This window comes from Mesoplodon densirostris, chromosome 1 (genome assembly GCF_025265405.1).
Source record: "Mesoplodon densirostris isolate mMesDen1 chromosome 1, mMesDen1 primary haplotype, whole genome shotgun sequence".
Taxonomy (NCBI): Eukaryota; Metazoa; Chordata; class Mammalia; order Artiodactyla; family Ziphiidae; genus Mesoplodon; species Mesoplodon densirostris.
The window spans coordinates 156781434-156801675 of record NC_082661.1 but is presented as its reverse complement, the minus strand read 5'-3'; the positions used below and the strand labels follow the sequence as shown (position 1 = coordinate 156801675).

Genomic DNA, 20242 nt, shown 5'->3' with positions numbered 1-20242 from the left:
TCAACCACTGCGCCACCGGGGAAGCCCTATATGCACTTCTTTACATCGTTTTTTCATCCTGACGTTGAGAAACTGTTGTAAAAGTGTGCTTTTATGTAACTGGATCTCTACCAATAAATTGATCGTCTGGAGGCAAAGAAGCTGAACATCCAGTGGCCCTTTCAGGTGTTAGATGAAGCTAAGGGTTAGCTCTTCCACATAATTTGGAAAGACGTTAATGAGAGTTGAGATAAATAGGTTTGCGTGATGGAGATTGCTTGATGAATTGTCTTAAACACATTTTTAAATCCTTAAATTAAAAGAATCTTGGTAACTGTAGAGTCCTGAAGAATGAAAAATTTAAGTTACTGTTTAACATTTCATAATGTGTTGGGAATTAAGCTTTTTAAATCTAATTCCTACAAAATTAAGTGTATATAACCTTTCTCCTCAATAAACATAAATTTAATTTTTTAAAATTAAAATCCTTAAAACCTATCATCTAAGAGACACTCAACTGCAGGTCAAATGAACAGGTGGAATTTAGATTTTCCAGTCCACCGTTATTAGATGCATTCATTCCTTTTTGCTCTTTTCATGTTGATTTATTCATCCCTTCTAGTAATTTCAGCAGGGACAAGCTGGTACACTTCTTCTTATTATATTTCTATATATATATATTTAATACAGCAGGTTCTTATTAGTCATCAATTTTTTACACATCAATTATTTTATATTTTTTGATTTGAGAAAAATACATTGGCCCTTACCACATCCTGGGCATGCAGTGCTAAGCATGAGTAGTGGTAGTTCATTCCTTTGAAAAAGTATGCATCTTGAGAGCCTACAATATTAAAATATTGTCATGATTCTCAACAAATGTTTGAGTACCCACTCAGGAAATTCACTGAGTGCCTAATAAGACAATAACTTATATTTATATAACATTTAACAGCAGACAAGTCCTTTTAGTTGTATTATCTTGCTTAATTCTGAAACCTGGTGAGATAAATTTTCACTATACCCTTTTACAGATGAGGAAATTGAGGTGCAGAAAGAAGTTAAGTGATTTGCCCTGAATTTTGTCAATAAGTGCCTAGAGAGATTTTCCATATATAAGAATAATATAGGATGTAATTTATAGCACTCAAGATTACCAAGTTAAATCCAAACATTAGATCAGATTCAGAGAGAGCCATAAAATGTGGGTATCACACGTATGAACACACTTGGCCAAGATAAAGAACTTGATTTGTTTAAACTGTGCAGACAAGTTAACGCGGCACTCGCTCTACTTGTTATAGGCAGTAGTAAAGAGCTCTCTTTTCTAGAAAGAGAACTATTTCAGCTTTGCTTAGGGCAGTTACTTGTTATAATTTACGTCCTTCACACTTGCACTTGGACAGTTTCCCCATTTGTCCTGCGCACTAACGTTTTGTCTCCAAGGAGCAGGCATTCAGTGGGCCTTTATCGCCTTATACTTTTGGTGGCCTCTAGATGGCACTGTGATCAGAAGATGTGCCTAGATTTTGAAATGTTTTCCTGCCGCTGGAATTAAGAGATGTGTAAATCCCACAAGTGCCTTGCCACGTGTCTGATCTGCTGTCTGTCTGCTGCCAGGAGCCGTCTGTGTGTGAAAAGGAGGCCTTGCCCATCTCTGAGAGCTCCTTCAGACTCCTGGGCTCCTCGGATGACCTGTCCAGTGACTCAGAGAGCCACGCCGCGGAAGAGCCAGCCCTGCTGTCACCCCAGCAGGGCTTCAGGAGGCGCGCCAACACTCTGAGTCACGTCCCCGTGGAATGCCAGCAGCCTCTGCAGCAGGCACAGGGGTCTCCAGGGCTCTCGCAAAGGAAACTTGTGAGGTATCACTCAGTGAGCACAGAGACGCCTCATGAACGAAAGTAAGATTTGTTGAAAATGTAGATTTGTTGTATAAATGGCTGGGGCATATCTGTTACTAACCAGGTATGTGCATCCCAGGCATGTCTGTTGGGTGAAAAGAGAAACCTGAGTCAGGTTTCACTCTTGGCTTAAAAAGGTAAAACTTGAAGCAGTGTTCCTCCCGTCTTCCTCCCTTGGGAAATATGTAGTTGTAAGAGATACTTGTTACCTGTTCAAGTGCACGTACGGTGAGGAAGCAGGTAAGATGAGCAGAAATGGCCCCTAAGATGCAGAATGGTCCCTCCCACAGTGAGAGGCAGCCCTGACCGTGAACTCTGCCGCTGGCCTGGAGAGAAGTAGTGAGTGAGCGGTCAGGTGAGTCTGCTCATTTGGAGGCCCTGGCTAGAGGTGCAGTGACGCCGGGGCCTCTGTCCTAGCTCTGGCCCAAGCCGGCCGTGACCCGGGCAAAGTTGCTTCACTTCACTGTATGACACAATAGGTGGTCTCTAAAATCTCCTCCAATGTGGGAGTTCTGGATTCTTCGAACAAGATTTACTAATTTTAATAATTGGGCTCTAGTGAGCAGTTGGGATTTCCTGGCTATAGAGCTGGGTAAGCAGTACAGTAGTAGAAGTTCTCCCGCTTCCTTCTGGGGTCCCTTGGCAACTAATTTGACTCCGAGTGTCAGAGACCATGAATGGACACAGAGCTATGTTTAAAAATCATTTTTAAAATATTTTAAAACTCCTCACCTTAGAAGGCTGAAGTAGGCCACACCTGTGTGCAGCTGCTGCCTGATTTTGGTGACAACAGAAGCCAGGACATGTGTCTCAGTGCAGGCCCTGCACAGACGAGGGAGAATCCAGACGGGGGTGGGTGTTGGAGGTGTTGCTGGTGAAGCAGTGACGCGTGCTAGCAATCTCAGACGAGCTAGTAGAGCCGCTCAGCTCTGTTTTCTGTACGCCGTTGAAAATAGGTATGATGGTTCTTTGGAATTTGGCTGGATAATTGTGATCCCAAAGCAGGACATGCTTCAGAAGCTAATATTCAATTCTGTGATGTTTTGGAGACAAGCATAGTTTGTTTGAGGCTTTGTGGGTTCTTGTCATGTTTCTTAAAAGCCTCCGCGCACTCTCCTTTTATTCTGCCTCTCCACTGGCTCCCACCCCTCTTTTTCTGGCACTTCAGTGAGAATGGAACTTTTCCTGTCTGGAGATTTCTAGTCCTCTTGCTAATAAGCCCACTGTTTCACACAAGCCAGAGGTGGCAGGAAATGAGAAGTACCTGACAGTCCATTTCCCTTCTCCCCTAAGAATGCAGCTTCCTAAAGGGTCCTGCGGGGCGTGGGTGATGAGGGGGCGCGGTACTGTCCCCCCTCCTCCCCCGTCCCCCAGCATGCCTCTTTTGCTTTGCTCCCCCCTCATGAACTCTCTGCTCACTTATGCACAGGAAATGAGACTTGAATATTCAAGGCAGGTTATTGTTCATTTTGACGAGAGATGTATTTCTAAAACTCTGGATTTTGTTTTGCTTTCCTTTGCTTTTGTTTTAATTAAAAAAAAAATTTTCCCCCCGTCAGATCCTAAAAAAGGCGTAGAGGAAACGGGTCTCTTGCGCACATAGGCATGTGGGAAGTGATCAAGAGGGACCTTGCACGGTGCCCTCTTGACTGAGAGCTGCCTTTGCCAGCAGGAATTGGGGCGCAGAAGAGGAGAGCACCCTCTAACTGTGACAGTTGCTGTTTCCTCCGTGTGTCTTCTGCGTTTCCTGCGCGGTTCCGTCCCCGCCTTTTACTCTAACTCCCATGCTTTCTCTCTAATTGCTATTTAGTGGGAATCGTCCACCTGTCGGCGAGTCTAAAGGTGGCTCAGGTCAGTCCTCAGCTGCTCCTCCACCTCGTCTTACCCCCTCCGCCTCCTCGCCCAATTTCTTTAAGTACCTCAAACATAACCCAAGTGGAGAACAGAGTGGCAATGCTGTGCCAAAGAGGTGAGCCACCCGCATGGCAAGTTCAGTGTTGTTCGTCTTCCCGGGATGCTCACGCAGAGAGAGTGTGCTGAGTGTCCACACAAGGACCCCGGGGCCACCGCTTGTGTGTGTGTGTGTGTGCGCGTGCTTGTCTGGTTTTGGTTTTCCTATTTTCAGTCTATCATTTGAATCTACTTAATTTTACTGTTGATTAATTCCCTCAAAATTATTATGAAAACAGTCTTGATGGCAAATTATTTTTTATATACTTATTTTCACATTCCCCTGCCCTAGTGTACACACACACACACACACACACACACACACACGTTAACAGCAATGTGCTTGATCATATACATTGCGATTTGTGCCATATCAGAAACTTCCTCATTAATTTCGGAAAATTATTTTTCTACTTTGGAAGGAAGGAGTCATTTTGGATGATGGACTGAATTTTTTATTGTTGTGGTTTTGTTTTTATTTTGGTCAGAACACTTAACATGAGATCTACCCGTCTTAACACATTTTTTGCACGTTCACGGTATTACTAACTATGGGTGGAGTGTTGTAACTGTAGGCACAGTGTTGCACAGCACATCTTTAGAATTTATTCATCTTGTGTAACTGGACTGATGTTTGTTAATTAGTTCATTGATTCCATTCATTTAAAATAATAGAATTTTATTGACTGAAAATGAACGTTAAATCTCATTTGTAAACTATTTTTGATTTCTTACCCGCTTTAATTTTCTTAGCCTTAGAACTATAAAATGTTTCTTCTGTTTTGAAGGTTATGTTTTATACTTTGTGTGTTTGTGTTTCTTTATCCTAAACTCTTTTTTTCAACCACACTCTCAGCATCTCCTACCGTAATGCCCTGCGGAAAAAACTTCATTCTTCTTCCTCTGTGCCAAATTTTCTAAAATTTCTGGCTCCTGTAGATGAAAATAACACCTCTGACTTTATGAACACAAAAAGGTAGAGTTTAATTTAGATATATCAAGTCTGGGTAGAAATGTTGATTGTTAGACATAGAGGGATTTTTCATCTGTACTTTTGCCATTTAAAAAATCATTTTCGGGCTTCCCTGGTGGTGCAGTGGTTGAGAGTCCGCCTGCTGATGCAAGGGACACGGGTTCGTGCCCCGGGCCGGGAAGATCCCATATGCCGCGGAGCGGCTGGGCCTGTGAGCCATGGCCGCTGAGCCTGCACGTCCGGAGCCTGTGCTCCGCAACGGGAGAGGTCACAACAGTGAGAGGCCCGCGTACCGCAAAAAAAAAAAAAATCATTTTCGCTAGATCTATTGTATCTTCTTTCTTATAATTTTTTCTTACTGATGATGTGATTTAAAAAAATGTGGAGTCAACCTGTTATCCAGTTTTGACTAGGATTAGTTTATTAATATATTGTTATTTTCAGCAAATTAAAGAAAGTCTTAACCGTTGTCTCTAAGTGCTAGAAGTATTTTTGGATAATGAGCAAATATGGCTGCCAGTAAGTCAGTCAGCATGTTTGATCTCTAAGTTCAGATGATTGTTCAGTTGTTGGTATATATTCAGGTGTAAGTTACAAGGGGTTCCCCAAGTTGTCCTGTGAATAGAAAGGAAATTAGTGATTGTGTTTATGTATATTGAAAACTATACTCTATTTTGCAGTTTAAAACATACAGATGTTAAAACAGTCATTATTAGCACGTGACTGCATAATTATTGCCCTTGCTGGTTCTGTGTAATTTAACGTTTTTCTTTTGTGTGTGTGTGATGATCCTTGGAGACACAGGCCTATGCTAAGAAAATCTCCCCTCACCCAGACTAGAGGAGATTGTAGCCCGGGTGACAGCGCCCCCTTTAGGCCGCCTCTCTTTTCTGAAGTGGCACCAAGAGAGGCCCAATTGGAAGACAAGATCCATGGAGTGTAGTTCTTAATATCTTTTACCATAAAAATAAATTAAGGACATGTAACCTGACTCTTTGCATTAAAAGCACCCTGTCAGAAAGCAGTCCTGTGGGAGTGTTGCCCCACTGCGAGTTTGATTTGACGCCTGTGATTATCTAGTTATGTTTGCTGGTACAAAGATAATTTATAATTTAGTGCTCTGTTTAAAAAACAACAAAAAGTCAAGCTAAAATATCTGCTTATATCTCCTCACCAGTCATAAATCAATTGTCTTGTAATTTTAGGGACTTTGAGTCCAAAGCCAGCCATCTTGGCGACGCCAGCGGGACCCCCGTAAAGACACGGAGACACTCGTGGAGGCAGCAGATCTTCCTTCGAGTGGCCACCCCGCAGAAAGCCTGTGATTCTCCCGGCAGACACGAAGGTAAGGCCCACCCCCGACGTAAAGCTAGATCCTGGCTCGAGGTTCATCTGTAGCAAAAGCACATTTGGTGGAAGAAGAGGTGAAGTGAGATCTCAAGTCAAGATCATCCCCTGATTTTAAAGTTCCCTGGTTGAGAAGCTCAAATGGCAATGCCTGTCAGTGTTTCCAGCGGATCTGTTTTCCCTCTCTGCAACTGAAGTGTAGGTTTCCACCCTACCTCAGCATGGTGTGGTTTTAGAGGTACCTCTATCCCACTGGTCACACCTGTGATGATCTGTGCCTTGTCAGTTGCTGTCACTCAGTCTGGTGTCACAGGAGGACTCTCTCTCATCCTTCTTGTGTCCCCTAAAGAAATACAGGCAGACCTCAGAGATATTATGGGTTAGGGTTCCAGACCAGCACAATAAGAAGAATATTGCAATAAGGCGAATCACACAAATTTTGTCATTTCCCAGTGCACATAAAGTTACGTTTACCCTATAGTCTAGACACTATAATGTAGTCTTTTAAGTGTGCAATAACATTATGTCTAAAAGAGACATACATACCTTACCTAAAAAAACCTTGATTGCTAAAAAATGCTAACCATCATCTGACAATTCAGGGTTGCCACAGACATTGTTTCTAAAAAATGCAGTGTCTGTGAAGTCCAATAGAGCTAATAAGCACAATAAAACAAGGCATGCCTGTATAGGACATGCTAAAGTTTATCTTCAGGCCTTTGTATGTTGAGTTATAATGTAAAAGAGGAGTTTAAATGCAGTTCCTCTGAGTAAAATTAAGATTTTTCTCTGCCCAGTGATATAAACTTTCAACAGTAGATATTTATTTTCCTTAGTGTTCCTTAATCAGAAAACATTTTTTCCTTATAAAAGCACAGCAAAACAGACCTCCAAAGATTACTTGAATTCCTCAGATTGCAAGACTGCATGTAGTGGAGACTCACTCTTGTCCCTCGACACACTTCTTCATGTCTCTTAGGAAGCAGCCAAGGCTAACCCAAGAGTGTTCAGACTAGGTTCCGTGCAGCTGTCTTGGGGGAGGAGGTGCTGTTGGAGGAACCCTCCCTTCTTGCTCCCCTCCCCCCATTGTTGTTTCTTCTCTCTCCCTCCCCGCCTCTCTCCCCCAGAGTTCTTAATATTTGATTCGGATAATGAGTCCTCTGCCAAATTAAACAAGAGTCTGGTTTGGGCTCAGCTCGCTTTGTGATACAAATCATAGAACTTCATTTGTACTTAGTTCCTTTGGTTATAAAATGGTTACAGTAGTGTTGGCTCTTCACATCTCATGGAAATACATTAAATGATAAATGTGAAAGTGCTTTGAAAACCTAAAGACATATCACATGTCAAGTGGTAACACTTTTGTTACCGTTATTGCGTTTGGAGCAGTGGTGTGTTTAGCTTCCTGTACCGATGTTCCCTAGCAGGAGCAACGTAAAGGAGCGCTGGATTTATTCATTCAGTGTGATTAAAAGATTTTTTTTTAGTAAATTGAGTTATTTCAGTTTGTATCATTTTAGACACTTTTGTTTTAAAGATTTCATTTTCATGTTGTAGATTGCCTACTAATGTCCAACAGCCAGATTGTGTAACCTAGTTCCCTCCTTTTTGAACTTGTAAAATTCTAAGCCAAAGGGGTTGCTGCGGTAGTGGCTGTAGAAAACAGCAGGCTCGTAAAATGCACAGCTCCCTGTTGGAGCTCTGGCCTCTGAGGAAATGGCTGGTGCCTACAGGCCCCACCCTGGTGCCACTCTTTTCCCATACTTCCTGGAAGTACGGTGAGTTTTTAGACGGGACCCGCACTGGTATCTCCTGGTCAGCGTCTGGGGGACCTGAGTCAGAAGATTAGTTGGTGCTGTCAAATGCTCGATTCTCTGGAGACCCCCCAAGATAAAACGGGCAAGGAGATGGCGCCATGGGCTGCGTGAGACAATGTGATCTTGTGTCACCCCAGGAGGTAGAAAGGGAATGGGGAAGAATGCCATAGTTTGTGTCTGAATTCTCTTTTTGAAACGTAAGCAGGAAACTTCTCTTTTTAATTGGTTTAGTCTGGGAATATTGTAAGAAATGGATATTTAACTCCAAGTTGCATTGTTATTGGTAATGTTTGCTGTGGACAGGGTTCTTTGGTGAATCCTGGGCCCTCGGACCCAGCTGGGCAGAAGTTTGCAGGGAATGAGATGGAATAAGTTGTTATTGCCCAGAGGTCAGAGTGCTGAGCAGGTCCGTCCAGTACCCTGTGGGCCGGGCGGCATGGTCTCCAGGGAACTGGGAACCCAGGACTTGGTGGGTCCATCTCCCCTGCCGGAAATGGTACTAAAAGTAGTGCCCCAATGTCTGCCTGACAGGCCCCCCAGGATCATCTGCTTGCTTGTAGGAAAGCAGAGAGCTGACCTCTTCATCATGGTCTAAGGTGGTCATGAAGATGAACTTAGGGAAAGAATTTAGAGCTCATTCAGGGAAACCTCCTCTGACAGCAGGAGCGGAGTGCCTGCATCCAAATCCCAGCTTTTCCCCTTAGGAGCTGTGATCTGGAACCAGCTGTCTAATTTCTCACCTATGATATAGGATTAATTATGCCTCTTGCCACACTGATTGAGATAGGGCAGCGTGATGTTTTTATTGGCATTTTATTTAAGAATTGAAGAATTCACAAGATTAGAAAGACTTATTAGTGGTGCACACGTTTCTGGTATCAAGTCACCTTCCCCGTGTGGAAGTCCTTCTGGTGCTCCTGCTGGAAGCTTCTGTGGCCTCGGCCCCTCTGCAGGGGGGGGGTTGCCATGGAGCCTCTGGCCCGCGCCATCCTGCCGCTGGAGCCCCGGAGGAGCTGCTATGCTGATCGGCCGGGGTTTTGATTCTCTGGCGGCCAGTATGAGCCATGGCCATGCCATTCCATGGCCATGCCTGGAATGCTCTTCCACTGATATAACCATGACTAAGTCCCTCACCTGCTTCAGATTATTGCTGAAAATCACCTTTTCACTGAAGCTGCACTGGCCACTCTATTTCAAGTGGCACCCCACCCCATCAGACATTCCTAATCTTATCCTGATTTTTCCCATAGCATTTATCTCTTTGAAACATACTCTAGTTATTTACTTATTCATTATCTCTATCACCAGGTTCCCCAGTCCACAGGTTATATGACTTTTAAGGGAAGGCAAGTAAGTTGCTCAGATTCTTACAAGCTTAATATTTGGTCCTTAGTGATTTCTCAACTCCCTCCTCCTTCCTCTTCTTCCTGCTTATGTCCTTTCTTTTCTTACTTGAGAAATGCTGCCTGAATTTTAAAATTATGTGGTAGGTACTCTGCATATGAAAGAGAGAGGTAAGAGAAAATAAAAGCATTTACAACTCTAAATTGGTATAATAATAATAACTTATCATGCCCTTTTTTTTGCCAAGAGCTTTTACATGAGTTATTTCCTTTAATCCCCAGTCAACCTTAAGAAGGTCGACATTTTTTTTTTTTTTTTTTTTTTTTGCGGTACGCGGGCCTCTCACTGTTGTGGCCTCTCCCATTGCGGAGCACAGGCTCCGGACGTGCAGGCTCAGCGGCCATGGCTCACGGGCCCAGCCGCTCCGTGGCATGTGGGATATTCCCAGACCGGGGCACGAACCCATGTCCCCTGCATCGGCAGGCGGACTCTCAACCACTGTGCCACCAGGGAAGCCCCGAAGGTCGACATTTTTATTACACCAGTTTCACAGATGAGGGAGCAGAGGCTTGGAGTGGCTGAAGTCACTTTCCCCAAACCACAGAGCTAGTTGGCAGGACCAGAGGTCATGGGTCTGTGCCCCGCAGTTCCTGGTGAACTGCACATAGGCCCTGCGGGCCTGCTCCCTCCTCTGGAGCCTCCCTGTGCCGGGTGTTTGTTCTCAGTCTGTTCCTGTGTCCCCTTGCCAGCCAGGCAGCAACACGTTTCAGAGCATTTTAACACGTGGACTTGCCTTCAGTTAATCGTAGCCCTCCCTGCATGTTAGCACTGGGACTGGAGTGTGCCGGGGAGGGAGGTTGATTTCTTAACACCTGTCTAAATTTTCTCCTCCCAAATCAGACATCTTCATTCTCTGCCGCTGTTTGCTTCCCATCCTTAGGGCGCAGGGAGCAGCACCTTCCACTGTGGTCTGGGACCACTTGGACCAACATGCTTTCTGCATGTTCCCCTCCAGCTGTGAGACCTCCAGATCCTCAGGCAGCTGCGGGTCCCAGAGGTCCCTGCGTCAGCCAGGCTGTCCCAGGCAGAGAGTGTGCTGCTAGAGGCACCTCTAGGCCTCTTTGCGGCTCTGCCTCAGGGGTGGGACCCATGGGCGGCCCAGGTGTCTGCAGCCGGTGGCATGAGGGACTTAAACATCTACTTGTAAGGAACACTTTAGCAGTTCCTTTAAAAGTTTAAGGAACTTTAAAAATGTTCCAGGTACTCAGAGTGGCTCTTTGTGACTATTTTGCATTTGTATTCTGGCACTGCAAACTTCAGTGAAACGGGTCTAACCTTTCTTCAAGGTAAAAAAAGTGAGACAGGGATATTTGCACTGTCCCATCCATTTCATCCTCTTTGGAAAAAACTAATAAAGGAAACTAGAAATTTAAAAACCATGGTGTTCGCAGAGCTGTAAGGATACAAGGGAAGGAGAAATAGAATTTTCTGTAATTTGGGGGTTCTGGTTTTCATAGATGGGTTAAATTCTAGAGAGAAACGTGTTAGTGAGTAGGGAGTGTGACTCCAATTAGATATAGTGTGAAAGAGAGGAAAGTCCAAAGCCAGGCAGTGTGGACAGAAATGGAGAGATTAGACCGTGCAGATACTGTCTCCAAGTCAGCTTGTCCCTTCCTCAGGGGTGTGTGGCTTTCTCTGTGCACAATTCCTGTGAAATAATTGAGCTGTAAGAATCTGAATTTCATGTTTTGGAGACCTAACTGGTAGGCAGTTAATTTCCATTTAGAAATTTACTTAGAAATGTTTAGGAGAACAAGCGCAAACATTCCCAAATCCCAGGCTGTTTTGTTTGTTTGTTTGTTTGTTTTAACTCAACAGAGACCAGTTGGCCTCTTCTAGGGATTCCCACTTGAAGTTAGTTTACCAGAGTCTAGCAGGGTGGTTTCCATTGTGACCCTTGGAGAAAGGCGGGTGTCTGCTTCTCAGCTGGTAGGTCAGCATCACTGCATCACTGGGGAACTCTGTGATCAATAGGGCAACCACCAGTTTGTGCTTGGAGACTTGGCAAGGCAAGTTTATTTTTGTGATAAAACAAACATAAGTAGATTGTAAAGTAGAATACTAAGAGTTGCATGGTGGTTTAAGTTTAAAGCAGCGTCTTCAGTGATGCTTTAAGTTTGTGGCCACTTATGACTGGTGCCCCAGAAACCCCAGGGAAAGGCATTCTCTCTCCTTTGTGTCACCGGTTCTTTGGGTGAAAGGTTTGTGAGAGACTGTGTGAAAGGTATGTACTTGGTGAACTATAAACTCGACAGAGGGTGGTGTTATGGGGGTTCGGTTAAATCTGTCACAGGGCAGAGCCCTGAAGGTCGGGTGTGTTTGAGACTGCATTTGTAGAGCGGGCTGCGGGCAGATGTTATTGTTCCTGATAACCGCCCTTTGTCATTTTCAAGCCTTCCCACGGTTCATCCCCACCACAGACCTGCTCTGAAGGTAAAGGCAGTAGAGGTACACTCCTCCGTCAGATGGAGAGTGAACACACCTGTAGATTAAATGGCTTTTCTCCGGATCCTGGTCTAGAGCAGCACTGCACAAACTGCTGTGTGCTCAGAGTCCTCTGGCAACCTTGGTAAAGGCAGATTCTGGTGCTGTGGGTCTGGGTGGGTCCAGGTGGTCTCCGTTTCTGAAAAGCTCTCCAGTGATGCTGATGATACTGGTCCACTGTGAGTGGCAAGGGCTTAGAGTGAGTGACTTATGGTCCATCCAGCCCAGACCATCTAGTCCTAGGCTTAGGACTCCTGTGTGTCCCTCTGCTGTTGTAGATAACCTAAGGCGTCACCCGTGTGTGTCAGACCTCAAATAAATCTGGGTCATCAGTGACAGTTTTTGAGAGGATTTGTGCTGCCTGGAGAAGCAAAGAGTTGGTCTGGTGGGGAAAATGCAGTGATACAAAACACATGGCAATAGGGATAAAGAAGAATCTGACAATGTGCCAAGTGAAACCAAACATCTGGCCTCTGCCTCGTTCCTGCCGCTTTATTTTTTAGGGAAGCTTTGTCTCCTGGGTGGCAGCGGGGCACAGAGAGTGTGCAGGTGTTTGTTTTCTTAGCTGTAGGCTCAGACCTAATTGTCAGGCCTGCAAAAAATGCTGAAAATCAACTTCTGACTTAGATGTTTGGTAGTAGAAATACTCCACAGTTTTTCTTCATCGTGTTTCTTAGAAAAAATAATTCTCTGTTGTTAAGAAATAATTTTTTAGGTAACTCCCAACTGTGGAATGGGGGAAGATTCTTTTACTTACCTCTGTGCCAAGGAACAATTTTAGTCTTGGTCTAATGCCTTTCACTTAAGCATTTCAGATTACGTTGTTCATTTACCGATTTCGCCAACAATAGAAGCATTCAGGCTTTACATGTCTTGTTTAAAAAAGGAAAACCCATCTAATATAGATAAGATTTATTGATTTGAAACCCATTGTATAAGTAAATAGTCCACTGAAACTAAAGTTCAAAGGGTTTTTGTGTTGAGTATAGCTGTGTCAATATGCCTAATTTATGATACAGTTAAGTCGATTGGATTAGATATTAGATGTAAATAGTAATGGCAAAACCAAGGAATATAGCCTGAATCTTTATGACTATTTTATATTATTGTGAAAAATGTAGAAACTGCTGTGTGACTATGATTTATTTGTATTGTTCATGGCCAAATTTTCAAAAATTTATATACCATTGGGAAATTTTAATGGATGGTATAAGCAGAATAACTGCAAGTGGGACTTTACTGGAACCTGTAAGCATCACAGTGACATCTGTATGACCCTTTGTTTTGATCCCTGGTTCTCAGCATTCACTGTGTATCCGTCACGTGGGGAGACTTATAATATGGGCTGCACCTGCCCCTCTCCTCTCACTGTGTCAGGAGGGTGGGGATGGGCCTGCGCTTGAACTCTTCTTTCTTTTTAAACCCACCCAAAGCATTCTGATTGTGACCCTGAGTGAAACCGCTGGTTTAGTTAGATGTCAGAGGGTGACTTGAGGCACTGTCACCACTTGGTGGCAGTGTTGCTCCCTGTGTCTTGATCGGCCTCCTTTCTTTTTCCAATCCCAGAAAAGTGTGCTTTCTTTTTTTCCCCTTGTTTTTGGTTTTGGTCTTCTTTTGGTTATAGTATGTACCTTCCTCGCTCATTTGCAACTTAATTGAATGGGGAGAGCTACCTTCTGAAATCAGGATGTTTTTCTTTCTTTTTCTACAAGGTTTTAGGGAGTGGGCAAAATAAGGAAGAAAAAAATGGTCTCTGATTGCCAAATACGTGACTTTTTAAGATTGTTCTTAACTTATTTTCCATATAACTTTGCTTTTCTGTGGCCAAGAAAGACCAGGTTCAAGATAAAGTATTGCAAGCCAGGGATTGATTGTTCGTGGATTTCAGTAGTTTGAAGCTACTAGCTTTTTCTCCCTTATTGTGCTTCTTGGCACGTCATTACAGATGGGGAAGCCACAGTGAATGGCAAGATTCTACCTCAGTTTGCTGTTTGTGTGCCTGGTAACAGTTGTAAGTTAGCGTTGATTGAGCCTTTCCTAATTAACCATTGGCATTTAAACAGTCAGTCCTTACGCTTTGTGCAGAGGCTGGGCTCAAGGGTTGATGGTGATACAGAGACGAAATTTTAACCTCTGCTGTTGGTAGGAAGGCTGCAGGGGCTGAGGGCCAAGAGCTTGGGCACTGGAGGTTCTGGAGCCCAAAGGCCTGGGTGTGAATCCTGCTTACGGCACCCTGGCTGGCAGGGAATTCCTCCTTAGGGCTCATCTAACTCCAGAGCCTGTGCGCCTGCCTGCAGGATTAGAGTCCAAAGTCGAAGATCTAGATTTGTCACCCTTGAACTGTAATCTGTAGAGGCTGGGGCAAGCCACTGAAGTTTGTAAAGCAAAGAAATGAATGGTAGGTAATTTGAAACTATTCTCAGGGGGATAGAATCTGTAGACATATCTGAACTTGAAGCAGTCTCAAAATCGGGGCAGGACTAGGGTGAGGCAAGCAGGCACCCTGAGTGCAAAATTTAAGGAGGCACTCAACTTTTAGGGCCCTGCAAGTATGGACCCTTCACATACATGGCCCTGAGAATGATGTTACCCTACAGCCTGGACCGCACTGCCAGGGGAGTGTAGATTAACTCAAAGGAGGAGTCCTTGGCAGGAAGCTCGTGTTTTGTTTTAAAAAACAGCTTTATTGAGCTGAAATTCACGTATTATACAATTCACCCGTTTAAAGTATACAGTGTATTTTTCTGTATTTACACGGTTATGGAACCATAACCACAATCTAATTTTAAAATATTTTTGTCCCCCAGAAAGAAACCCATAGCTGTCACTTCCCAAAACCAACCCCCCTGCCCCCAAACCCTAGACAACCACTAATCATCTTTCTGTCTCTATAGATTTGCCTATTCTGGACATTTTATATAAACGCAATCATGCGATATGTGGTTCCATGAGTGGGGCTGCTTTCGCTTAGCCTAATATTTTCAAGGTTCATCGTGTTGTAGCGCGTATCCGTGCTTCATTCCTTTTTATGGTCAATCAATACTCCATTGTATGGATAGACCTCAAATATAGTCATTTACCAGTCGATGGATATTTGGGTTGTTTCCACCTCTTGGCCACTTCTGAATAGTGCTGCTGCGAACTTTCATTTACATGGTTTTGTGTGGTCGTGTGCTAAGAAAGGGTTTTAAGGGTGAGTGTGGAACCTCGTTCTCTGGGGGGCTTTGAGTTGCCACCCGTGATTCTGCCCATGCGGATGGTTAGGCCAGTGGGGGTGGGTGAGCCTCCCTGCTGCTGGCCGTGTTTGCCTTTCTTCCCCTCTAGGCTGAGAAGGCGAGTGCGGGGGATTTTGGTGTTTCCCCCAGAAGCTCCTGGGAAGGCAAGGGGTGGGGAACCTCCGTCAGGGCTTCCACAGCTCTCCCATTCTGGGAGGCAGGGGAGATAGTCCCAGGGCCGCAGGTTAGTGGCACTGGCCCAGGGCTACATTTCTTTCAGCTGTTCTCAAAACTGTGTGCCCAGAATCCCCTGGAGAACTTGTGGAAACACAGATTGCTGTTCTTCATCCCTAAAGTTTCCGATTCTGAATTCTTGGTGGAGCCTGAGAATGTGCAGTGCTTACAAGTTCCCAGGTGATGCTGACCCTGCAGATTTGGGGACCACACTTTGAGGTCCTCTGAATTTCTTAAGCTGATGGGCAAGGAAGGGTACGTCCTATTCTGATTTAAACTCCAGACAAAAAAGCCCTGAGTGGTTGTTAGTTTAAAAAAAAAGGTTGAAAATTAGAAATGTATTTTATGGCAGATTATGAAACAGCCAACAAATTCTATCTTCTTTGCAGTAAAACTAACTGAACATTAATAATAGCCATTGTCATTATCCTTATCATGTATTGAGCATTTTGTGTTTGCACTTTCACACAGTTAGCTGATAATCCTGACATCAACTCCATGCAGTTGGTACTGTGCCCGTTATTTTGGGGAGGAGGCTAGAAGTATTGAATAACGTGCCCATAGTTATTCACAGTTATCCCACGGCACTTAGTTCACACAGTCACTTTTCCAGTAAGGTCAGTTCTGCTCTAGATCCAGCATCTTAATCACAGTAATGAGCTGTTGACAGTTTTAGGAATAAATTATCAGGAGTTTTGACTGGTTTACTCACTTAAGTTAGTGTTTGTGTGGTGATAAGCTGCGTTAGAGTGAAAAAACAATTCTTACTTTGGAAGTGTTCTAGAATTAAATGTTAACTCCTAATATAGCACATGTTTGAGGCATTATTTACTGGTAATTCTAATTTTTTAAAAACAGAATTAGAATCTTCCTAGTTGAATGGTTTCTGTTAAATTCATTCATTTAAATGAAAAATGTACTGTGCCTCCTGGAGGGGCAAGGCCGGGCGTTGCATCGGATGTGAGCAAGCGGCCCCAGAATTACAGCTGCTGGCACACTCAGAGCCCTCGTGGTTTTGTAAAATCCGTAGATAAAGCAAAGGGACACATTAAACTGCTTTCTGAATGGATGTTTTTCCAAGTAAATGTGTTTTATCACTTTCATATAAATGAAAATATTTGCAGAATGGGTACTAACAAGATTTTAAACATCATTTACCAAAGTAGGAATAATGTGATTATGGTCTTATACAGTTCTGAAAATAACTTGTAGTCCCAAGTATGCATTTTATACCAGAGAGAATAATGGGTTTTCCACAGTAAGTTTAAGTATTGTGCTTCATTTCCTCTCCCTCTCCAGGTGTGTTAGCTTGAGAACTTTTTTTTTTATATAAATTTATTTATTTTATTTATTTATTTTTGGCTGTGTTGGGTCTTTGTTGCTGTGAGAGGGCTTTCTCTGGTTGTAGTGAGCGGGACTACTCTTCGTTGCGGTGCGCGGGCTTCTCACTGCGGTGGCTTCTCTTGTTGCGGAGCACGGGCTCTAGGCACGTGGGCTTCAGTAGTTGTGACACGAGGGCTCAGTAGTTGTGGCACACGGGCTCTAGAGCACAGGCTCAGTAGTTGTGGCGCACGGGCTTAGTTGCTCTGCAGCATGTGGGATCTTCCCAGACCAGGGATCAAAACCATGTCCCCTGAACTGGCAGGTGGATTCTCAATCACTGCACCACCAGGGCAGCCCCGCTTGAGAACTTTTGATTCAGGACAGCTCTGGTGATGAGAGGTTACAACCTTACTTCTGTGGTTTGGTTTTTGGAATTGTCTTTTGCGGCAGCATCTTCCCCAGTTGCCAAGGCGAGGTTTTTCTTTTTTCCTGTTAGCAGCAGCCTTGTCTCCCCAAGCCTTGTGTTGGGGGCGGGATATAGAAAACAGTGGACTTTTTCTGCCCTGCAAGGCTCATTAGATTGTGGGGCTTAGATTAGAGGCCATAGGCGGGGATACCTGCCTTAACAAAGGGGTATTTCTTCTATCTCTGCGAAATGGCTAGTGTAGTTTGAGTTCATCATTCTACCTGAGAGAAATCTGTGCGCCACATCCTGGAAGTTTTCTTCCATTGTCCTTAACGCTCCTGTCTCAGTCACACCTGGTCTATGTCCCAGCGTACAGCAGGCTACATACCGTTAGACCAGATGTTTTACCAGCACATGGCAAAGTCACCGGGTTTCCATTCATTTGCCTAATTTCCTCTGTGCGGCCCCTTCCACCTTTTTCAGCCCCTCACTTCCAGGTACCAGATTTTTGACATCATTTAGAGATTGTGTCTGACTGAATGTACTGGAAATCCTGCCACACTGGTGTAACCGGAGAGGGATTAGTTTTTGTCACATAACAAGAAGTCTGGATGATGATAAGGCAAGGTCATTCACTGGCCCCATGATGTTCCCAGTGAGCTGGGGTCCTTTTTACTTTTCTGTTTCATCCTCTTGGATGCTTCCTGGTCACAACATGGCTGCTTCACCTTCAGCTTCCCCTTCAGCTCTGAGCAGAATGACGGAGGAAGCAACAAGGAGTGGGGGGCGGGGGGGGGTGGGTGACCCCTCTACATCAAGAGAGCAAACTGTTGCAAGAAGTCCCTAGACGAGCATTACTTGTGTCTCATCATCCGAAACTCTGTCACCTGGTCACTCATGGCTGTAGGGAGGCTGAGCACACGGCCACCTTGTACGAGGGGCGCCCAGCCGTGGGGATGAAGGGGAGAGTGGACGTGGGGCGGGGCCCAGGGGCTGCAGCCCTGCCCAGGCAGAGTGTCTCTCCGCCCCTGTGCTGCTTCCCTGTGCCCAGAAAGCTCCTCCCCTCTACACCCAGCCCAGCACACTCTAACACTGACAGACTCCTTATCTTTCAGCCCACTTCCCTGTCATTTCTTCCTCCTTTTTCTCGGGCGTGGTCAGCCTCTCCATTCCCGATGTTCCTTAGGGTTTTCATTTGTCCCTGTTGGACCGCTGGTGCTTTGTCTTGCAGTTCTTTGTCCTGACCTTCAGACCTGTACCGTCTAACATGGTAGCCACTAGCTACCTAGAGCTGTTTAAACTCAAATGTGAAAATTTAGTTCCACGCCCTGGACTCATTTCGGGTGCTCAAGAGCCATGTGTGGCTGTTTGGCTACGTGTTGGAGAGCACAGCTCTGGGCCATTCCCCTCATTCATGTTCTCCTGGACACGCTGCTCTGGGTGGTGAGCTCTCTGAGGTCCCCCTTCGTCCTGACTCGACTCAGGATCACAAGCACAGCACATTGCAGGTGGCGCTTGTGCTGTGTTCCCACCTAACCGAAGTGGTGGACTTTGGGCAGAGGCAAGGTATTCTGTGACCCACCGGGCTTCTAAAATGATCGCTACTGGATATGTACAAGGTGGGTCCACTGCTTTCGAGGAATCCTAAAAGTAACTGGGAGCTTTGAAAGTTATCTGTTCCACATTCCTTGTTTTACAGATGAAGAAACTGAAGCTCAGAGAGAGAAAGGGACCCACTTAAGGTCAAACAGGTGGTCAGTGGTAGAATGAACTAGAATTGTGGTTCTCTTTCCATTAAACCAGACCTGATCGAGTATCACCAACCTGTTTGTTTTCCCTAATTAAGTTCTATTCTTGCTTATTCAGCCAGTTTCCAGCTTCTTGAGAGAGGAAGTTGTTTCTTGCTCTTGGCTGTCCTCAGATGCCCACCGCATATAGGCAGTGCTCAGAGGATGCTCAGGAGACAGATGAACACAAGCCTTCCTTAGTCAGTCAATGATCACTTAGTTGCAGGAATCAGAATATGACTCAAGCAGGCATAATCAGAAGGAGGCTCATAAAATTCAAGATAAGAGCAAGAGTCAGGAACTGGGACGTTGTCAGAAACCCAGGAAGTCTCTCTGGCTCCCTCGCTTTTGTATCCTGTAGTTTTTCTTTTTTCTTTTTTTTCCCGGTCTCCTCTTCCTCGTGCACACCAGTCTTCCCAGCTTGCTCATCATTGTATGGGGTCTGCCAGCCACCGGGTCCGTGTGATCTTTTAGCTCCAGAGGCATCCAATTACCTGTACCTGACTGCCAGGTTTTGGGGAGCTGATTGGCCCAAGTCATGGTAGCTCATCCAGGGAGGGATGGGAGAAGCGTGGTACCAGCATGGCAGTGGGGACCCACCCAAGGTATTATCTGGGCTGTGAGGAGGAGAGGAGCAGGGCCAGTGCCGGGAAGAAAGGGCATAGCCTCCGGCCACCACAAGTCAGTGTGTTCTCGTTATGTACATTGCTGACCCACCAAAGGCAGAACCAGGAGAGTGAAAGTAACCGGAGCTCACAAGCTTTTTAACAGTTGGTGGTTATCCAAAAATAGGTGAAAATGTGTGTGGGCAAGTATGTATGTAAATTTCTTATTACCAAGAGTACTTAGATAGAAGCTGAGTGACCTGTTAAAGATTCCTCTGCTGGGAATGAAGCTCAATTGATATACCTACCCAGTAACAAGAATTTGGAATTCTTAGAGCAAATAGATGTCACGCAGCTCAGCAGCCAGAGGTGGTCAAGATCCCTGGAGGAGGAAAGGCTGGCCACTCTGGGCTTCCTGTGGACCTAGGGCACAGCCGTGTGTGGGTGTGAGCTGGCCTTGGGGCCCTCTCACACGCCTGTGTCTGCTTTGCTCTTGCCCGACCGCTGCACGTGCTGGGAGCCCATTTCCGAAACCCATTTCCAGCTCCGTGAGTCAGGGACACTGTCTTGTTATGGTTCTGCGACCTGGCACAGGGCTTGGTTTATAGATGGTGTTTGGTTTCTGTTGGAGGCGGGGGTATATGATTTTGGAATATTAACCAAACATGGGTATTCTGTTGTTAACTACTCAGACTGTACTGTGTAAAAAATAACATATACCTGGAAAAAAATACAGAGAAAACATATTCTATAGAAGTTTTGATAAGTTGTAGTCAGAGGTGGTATTTTCCTGTTTCTCTTTTTCAGTTTTACAGTG

General features: G+C 44.9%; 1 protein-coding gene across 7 annotated transcripts in view; it reads left to right on the top strand.

Annotated features, from left to right (window-relative positions):
- Nucleotides 1-20242, top strand: part of TBC1D1 (TBC1 domain family member 1) — a 231997-nt gene that overhangs the window by 152964 nt on the left and 58791 nt on the right. For 5 of the 7 annotated variants that reach the window (XM_060111224.1, XM_060111242.1, XM_060111246.1 and 2 more), the window contains 4 exons: nucleotides 1600-1880; nucleotides 3691-3849; nucleotides 4687-4806; nucleotides 6009-6148. In XM_060111224.1, coding sequence (XP_059967207.1) covers nucleotides 1600-1880; nucleotides 3691-3849; nucleotides 4687-4806; nucleotides 6009-6148 — 700 coding nt within the window. The remainder of the gene's footprint in view (nucleotides 1-1599; nucleotides 1881-3690; nucleotides 3850-4686; nucleotides 4807-6008; nucleotides 6149-20242) is intronic. The other 2 variants (XM_060111233.1, XM_060111254.1) reach the window with 2 other exon arrangements.